The sequence below is a fragment of the Pelodiscus sinensis genome, chromosome 31, assembly GCF_052426305.1.
Source record: "Pelodiscus sinensis isolate ZL-2025 chromosome 31, ASM5242630v1, whole genome shotgun sequence".
Taxonomy (NCBI): Eukaryota; Metazoa; Chordata; order Testudines; family Trionychidae; genus Pelodiscus; species Pelodiscus sinensis.
In genome coordinates, this window is record NC_143082.1 from 4,302,595 (window position 1) to 4,309,881 (window position 7,287).

Here is a 7,287-nt window from a genome sequence, read left to right on the forward strand (position 1 = left end):
GTCAATAGGACTTCGGCTCCGAAGTGTCTAAATCCCTTTTGAAAATGAGATGTGGGATCCTTAAAGCGATAGGCACCGCAAGGCTGAGGGCAGCGCTGCCCGGCCACCTCCCAGCCCCAGGGCAACCTGGTCTCCAGGCAGGAGCTGGGAGCTGGCCCTGCACCCCAGGCCAAGGCTAAGCAAGGTCAGCAGCTGCCCCTGTTCAGCCTCCCTCATACTCCCCCCATTCCTGATCAACCCCCTCCCCCTGCCCAGACAGTCTCCCCCTTCCACTTGCCCAGCCCTACATCCTAGGCCATCTGCCCCCTCCCGTGTCTCCTTCCTAGGCCATCTGCCCCTCCCTGGCCATCTCCCCCTCTTTCCCCCTCCCCAACCCATCTCCCCTCCCGCTCCCCAGACAGTCTCCCCCTTCCACTTGCCCAGCCCCACATCCTAGGCCATCTTCTCCTCCCCCATTCCCCTCCCCACCTGCCCCTCCCCAGCCCCACCCCTCCCCATCTCCCCCTCCCCCCCTCCCCCATGCCCCTCTCCCCCCTCCCTCTTTCCCCTCCCCCATGTCCCCTCCCCAACCCATCTCCCCCTCCCTCTTTCCCCTCCCCCATGTCCCCTCTCCAACCCATGTCCCCCTCCCCAGCCATCTCCCTCTGGCCCCCTCTTCGCTCTTCCCCGCCCCCCTGCGCCCCGCCCCGCTGTCCCCATGATGAGCGAGCGGGCGGGCGGGCGGCGGGTTCCCTTCCGCGGCTCTTTCCCTTCCTGCCCGGCGCGTTCAGTGGAAATTCTCCGGCCGGGGCTCGGCGCCGCCCCCGGGCCCGCCCCGTTGCGCGCCCATAAAGCCCGCGGGCCGGGCGCCGCCGGCTCATTGCTGCCCGGAGCCCTGCCCCCATGACGGCCGTAGAGCGCAGCCAGGACCCCGAGAGCCTCCTCCCGGCCGGCTCCCGACGCGCCTGCCCCTGCCGGAGCTTGGACTGGTGCCTGCTGGCCGCGCTGTGCGCCCTGGGCGCAGCCCTCGCGGGATTCGCCTGCTTCTCGGTCTGGGGGGGCCTGGCCTCGCCGCCGGGCGCCCCGCCGGCTCCCCACGCCTTGCTCGGCGCGAGAGAGGTAAGGGGACCCCGTCTGCGTGCCCGGCGCCTGGGCCTCCTGTGTCCCTGGGAGCTGGGGGGTCTGGCCAGGACAGCCCCCCCACATTGCCCTTAGTAGCCTGGGAAGCAGAGGGTCAGGGGTACAGCCTCTCCCCTTTCCACTTGCCACTTTTCCTGGGGCTCCCTAGGTGGGACACCCCAACACTTCAAGGGTAAATACCCAGGTGCATGGTTTGTAGCTGGGTGCCGAGGCAGGGTAGCCCAGTGAGCCAGGAGACGGGTGTTGAAATTCCACCTCTGCCACAGATGTTCTGCATGGCCTTGAGCAAGTCACCTCCTCTTTGGACAGCAGTTTCCTTGTTACCCTGTAGTCCTGGACAGTTGAGGGGTTGAGCTTCTAGGGGGGCAGGGCAGGGAGGTAGCTGATTCATCCCCTGTACCCTAGAATTGAAGACTTAGCGAGGTGACACTTTCTGCCCTGAATCTTCTGTCAGCTGCCTGTAGTTGTTTCAAGTTTTGTCACCGCTCCTGCAGGCTAAGCAGGTCGGAGCTGGGCTACCGGACCAGGCGTGCTCTCTGTTTAACCCACCGGGGCTGGCTGCTTGCAACCCAAATTGAAGCCAACCTCTGCTGTGGGGCAGAACCACAAACCAAGCCTGGGGCGTCACTGGCGAACGACCGCCCAGAAACCCCAGGGCCTGCTTTTGCAAAATACACTGGGGTTTGACCTCTGGGCGCTGGAAAGTCCTTTTCATTCCGCGCCGGCAGCTTTGCTAAGTTCTGCATCTCCACTTCCCCAAAAGCATGCATGCGTGGCCTGTGAGCCTAGGCTCCCTTGGGCTACGGTCCGCAGACTTCTAGCCCATGCTGCCCTCTTTGTTTAGGTGTTTGGGGAGGGGGTTGTCTGACTCTTGCCAAAAACAGCTGTTCTCCTGCACGTTGTGAAGCACGTCTTTTGTAAAACACTCTCTTTCCCTCTTTTTCAGGAGACTGGTGCCCAGCTCTTACCCAAGAATGGTGAGTATCTTAGTTATTTGGCCTCAATACTGCTTTTTCTTTTCCTTTCCTGAAGGGAGAAACGGGAGCTTGGGGATCTAAAAACCTTTAGGGACTGGGAGGCTAATACACAAACCGATGTAACTACGATCCACCAATGGGCAGGGAATTTCTCTTCCCCCCCCCCCCCAACCCCCCCGCCCCAGGTCCATGCCATCTGGCATCAAAAGGCACTTTAGTGCTCATGCTGTTTATACAGTAGAGAAATCTTTCTCTTCTGCAATGGAGAACTAAGCTGGACCCATAATTACTAGATTTCCCATCTGGCTAAACTTGTGCTTCTTTAATGAGGGGTTTGCTAGCCTCTAAGCCACAACCCCAAACCTCTGGTGCCGCGCTACATAGCAGTTTGGCAGTGGCGCCAAACCAAATTCCTGGCTACCAAGCGCCTTTTGGCAAAAATCCCGCATAGGAGCAGGTTGCTTGTGTCAGTGTCTTAACTAAATTCAACCCCTGTTTCTATCCTGCTGACCTACGGCTGGATAAAGGACCTCCCCCTCCCCCGCTCCTCCCTCTGTTGGTGGGGCGGTCCCAGCAGTATTGAGGGGTTCCTCCTTCAGGGAGGTGACCCTTGCTCTCTCCTCCACACCACCCCAGAGGTGGCGGCACATCAGCACCAGGCATAAGTAATTCTGCAGCATACGGCTGGCAGAATCCTGCTGTGAGTGCTTGGAGATTTCTCTGGGTGAAGGAGCTGCAAAGCAGGTTTCTGTAGAGCAGTTTTGGGGGAGATGGTGCGGATACCCTCTTTCACCCAACCATGAGAACTTGGGGAGGGGCTGTCTTGGCCTGCTGCTTTGTACGTTCCCCTTTGTCCACACCCAAGCCTCCTAAGGGTTCACTGAAAGCTGGGGAGACAGAAATTGGGGTGGGGGGAGGGAGTTGGCCAACAGCCATAGATCAGAGAGTGCTGCAGCTCTGAATAAGTTGGTCGGGGCGCATGCAAACCGAACTCCAGCCGCTAGCATGGCTTGGGAGTGAAGAGTTATGGGGTTATGCTATAACCTACGACCTCTCAATCTCTCCTGCCTATGGGAATGGGATGGGAATGGCTTTACTGCCCTTTTCATCACTGCTCTGCAAAGGTCATGATCCTCCTCCCCATGTTGCGGGGGGGAAACCGAGGCACAGGGCGGGCAGGCAGAGCTGGGACGGGAAGGGCTGCCCAGTCCAGCCTCACTACAAAGTGTGTTTGCAAAGTGCCTTGGGGGCAGAGTAATTTCCATCCCCCCGTCTTACTACCCACCTCTAAGATGACTAACCTGCCTTCCCTTTTCTACCCTGTTTGTGCAGTTGCCATCACTAACAGCCGAATGGAGTGGCATTATTCACCTGGTGTGGACAGAGTGGTTTTCAGCTCCAACTTCCAGTACCACCATGACTCGCACACGCTGGAGGTGAAGGTCGGGGGCCTTTATTTTATCTATGCCCAGCTCGCTGTAAGATGCACGGAGCGTATGTGTGACAAGCACCAGAACGTCACGCTGACCGTCCGCAAGATGTCGGACTCAAGCCGCCCAATTCTGACCCTCTCCCTGGACTTGTCCTCCAAATCAGAAGACACCATGTCCAAGTTCTTGGCGGTTTTGCGACCTCTGAATCAAGGGGACCAGCTCTTTGTGCAGATGCAAATCTTTAGACCAGATGATGCCTGGCAGCTGGACGAAATCACCAACAAAAACTTCTTTGGCCTCTTTAAGCTACCTACTTCTGCTGAGCCAGCAACCCAATAGCTGGGAGCAAGGACCTCTACGGTGGAGTCAATATATCGCCTGCGGTTCTCGTGGACTCTCCGCTAGCGGTTGTGGATGGTAGATTCCCGCCCTATCAAAGTTCCCAGGGTAACGATCCGCTGCGGATGGTAGGAGAGAGCCTGGTGTGGTGCTAGTTGGAGCACAGCACAGATCCATTTAGAGGGGGCTATTAGCCGGGATGGGTAGGGGTGCTGTCCCTAGCCGCTGTTTGTCTGGAAATGGGGGACAGGGGAGGGATCACGTGTGTTCCCTCCCTCTGGGGCATCTGGTGTTGGCCACTGTTGGCAGACAGGACTCTGGGCTAGTTGGACTGTTGGTCTGACCCAGTCTGGCTGTTCTTATGGTACTGCCGGTTGTCATCCAAAGCAGGACTGAAACAGAAGGAGGAAGGCCGTGAGGTGCACGTGTAACCCCAAAGAACTGCCGGGGGAAGCGGGCGTCTGGTTTTAGCGATTGGTGATATTTATTACGTGTTTATCATTCTATAATTTATTGTAAGTCACTTGGAGTTCGAGTGAATGGTGCTACTTTTTCTGTGGGTGCCGGTCACTCTCAATGTTGACAAGGACAAGTGGCAATCTCAGTATTGGTACAGCACAGTTGGACCTCTCTCGTCCGGCACGCTCAGGACCTGACGGGTACTGACCCAGGGAACTTGCTCAACAGAAGAAGTCTGTGCTGTCTAGCAGCGTTACCAACGCTTCCACTGCATGCTGAGCTCTTTAAAGACGTTTCTGAGTAAATCAGAGCTAACTAACAGCACGGAACGTGGAGAGCCAGGACTGGTGGCTGTCAAAAACAAAACACCTTTATGGAACTGTGGGAAACTTGGCCACACCTGTAAGTGGACATCTGGCTCACTAAAATCATGCTGGACCATGGATGTTGCCGGACTAGAGAGGTTCAACCTCTGTAATTCATGTGACTGAAGAAGTCAGTTGGTTCCATCAGTACTGCCTGTGGTATTATACCAGCCATTTGGTCTTATGTCAACTAGTGTATGTATGATGCTGATCAATGCAGCTTAGGCATTGCCCTTTTTGGTCTGGCATTGCAACTGCTCGTGTGTCATAGGCCCTATATTGCAGAAGGTTATTGGGGATTCTCTTTTAGTTGAAGCAGACTGATGCTTGTCCTTCTGAAGCAGGAGGGTCTGAGATCTATCTGAGCTTGTTGCCATGATGCCCTAAGAAAGCTCTGGTACAAGAAGGTGTTTGCCTAATTTATATTCTGAGTTCTACATGTCTGGCGATCAGGTGGCCCTCCCTGCAAACTTACTGCTATAAATAGGCTTATGAAAATGTGTCTGTTGGGAACGTAATTGAAAAGAGTTTGTTTAGAAGGCAAACACCCTTCTGTGATGCTCCTAAAATTGGGTCTTAAGAGCACACGATCTAGTCAATTTCCATTTCCTGGCAGTGGTGTTAACTCGGGGTGGAAATTGACTAGCTGGTTTCCACTGTACGATCTGAGTGACGTGGGACCAGCATGTAAAGGATTATTTAAAGTTTTTCCTCCCGAATTGTCTCTAGGGCAGAGGGTGTCAGGCCGGCTTTCCCAGGAGTCGCCTTGAATTCTCTAAATGGGGTATGATTACTAATTTAAGCCTCTCTAAATGGCTTTAAAAATAGACACGGAAGTTGGCCACAGTTCTGACTTTATCACGAGTCCTGAGATTTCAGCCTTTTCTTAAAGTCCCAGGCTGGTGCATCATCTGAATGCATCACTCTCAGGAATCATTTAAAAAAATCCTAGCCTTCATTTGTGCAGAAATGCTGGGGGAAAAGTGGCCACAAAGGTGCGACATTCAGAAAGCAAATATGAAGAGTGCCAATTTTTATTGATTGCCTACTTATATCGCCTGATTATTTTTCCGCCAAGGTCATGATTTTCTGACTTCGGACTTTTTTTTTTTTTTTCCAATGCTTGGGACTGGTCAACCTGGATAAAGAAAACTACAATGATTGGCATGAAACTGCATTTACTAATTGCTCGGTTTTATCCCTGCGGTAGCGTTACTCGGAGCAAGGTACTATTCTATAGAAAGGGAGCAGGCTCCTATATTGGGACCCTCATCTCCTTTTTTTTTTTTTAATTAAAGGAGATGAGACTCAGTAGCTCATATTAACTGGCGTTGGCAGGCACTTCTGGAGCTATGGAAAACTCCTGTTCTGTTGCACTGATATTTTCCAGAACCCATCAGAGAAACCACAGGTGTGGTTCCAAACTTGGGTGTGCTTGAATAGTACACACTCATCTGTGGAAGCTTATCTGACATTCAGATACATGTATTTTCTTCCTCCATATTGGGGTATATTTAAATGACAATTCAGTTTCAGTATTTATTAGCAATACACTTTATTTCCAGTCGGTGGGCTAATCCACAAGTATTAAGATAAACTCATTCACGAGTGAGTTTAGAAGAGTAGTGTCTTAATCCAGAGTGTCCCTTTTCTCTAATGCTAATGAATGTGAAAAGATGTAGCCTAATCAGCAGAGACCCTGATTTTTAGGACATTTGTTCACTGCCTGGAAAGAACTTGTTCTCATTTTATTTAATAAGACCTGAACTGAATGCGCTGGAAGAACTAAGACTCAGGTGTATTATGTCACATATGCTCTAACTTTTTTTTATAAAAGCACTTTGGGAATATATATATATGTAATACTTAGTATGCACTTTAAATGGCTTATTTATTTTTGATATAATAGTTAAAACGGACTTGTCTGTCGATAATAAACTATTTATACAGAGATGTCTGAATTTGCAGCGTATTGTTTAATCTGGTTTCTCGGATTCCTTTGGGCTCGGCTTTCCAGGGGTAGTGTGGGAAGAGGAAATGCAAGCTGAGTCCAATCAGCATCTGCTTTTCCGTGTTAATTATCCAGCAGATGTTTTTCCTTTCTTGGGGGAAAAAGTCAAGCTGTCTAACCCAAGCGTTCTCCACTATCCCTGTGTGCTGCCAAAATTCAGCTGGGCCCTAGAGGTCAAGGACTCACTAAAGCCATCCATGAGTAGGCCTGGATTGGCCTCGGGAGATGGAGGCTAAGTGGCTTTGAAAACTTGTCACGGACAAAATTTTGACTGATACTTCTGTTTTTACACTTCCAACCTGATGGAATTCAAGCTTAGGACTTAAGAAGAGGCTTTAGTTGGGGTTACAGTGGATGAGAAGCTAGATATGAGTCAACAGTGTGCCCTTGTAGCCAAGAAGGCTAATGGCATATTAGGTTGCATTAAGAGGAGCATTGCCAGCAGATCCAGAGATGTCATTATTCCCCTTTATTCGGCTTTGGTGAGGCCGCATCTGGAGTAGTGTGTCCAGTTATGGGCCCCCCACTACAAAAAGGATGTGGACGCATTGGAGAGGGTCCAGCGGAGGGCAACCAAAATGATT

General features: G+C 52.2%; 1 protein-coding gene across 1 annotated transcript; it reads left to right on the forward strand.

Moving 5' to 3' along the window:
• Window positions 1-821: 821 nt before the first annotated feature.
• Window positions 822-7,047, forward strand: TNFSF9 (TNF superfamily member 9). The gene is made up of 3 exons (XM_075902308.2): window positions 822-1,098; window positions 2,066-2,096; window positions 3,429-7,047. Exons 1-3 carry the CDS (start codon window positions 883-885, stop codon window positions 3,866-3,868), a joined length of 687 nt encoding a protein of 228 aa, XP_075758423.1. The 5' UTR covers window positions 822-882; the 3' UTR covers window positions 3,869-7,047.
• Window positions 7,048-7,287: the final 240 nt, after the last annotated feature.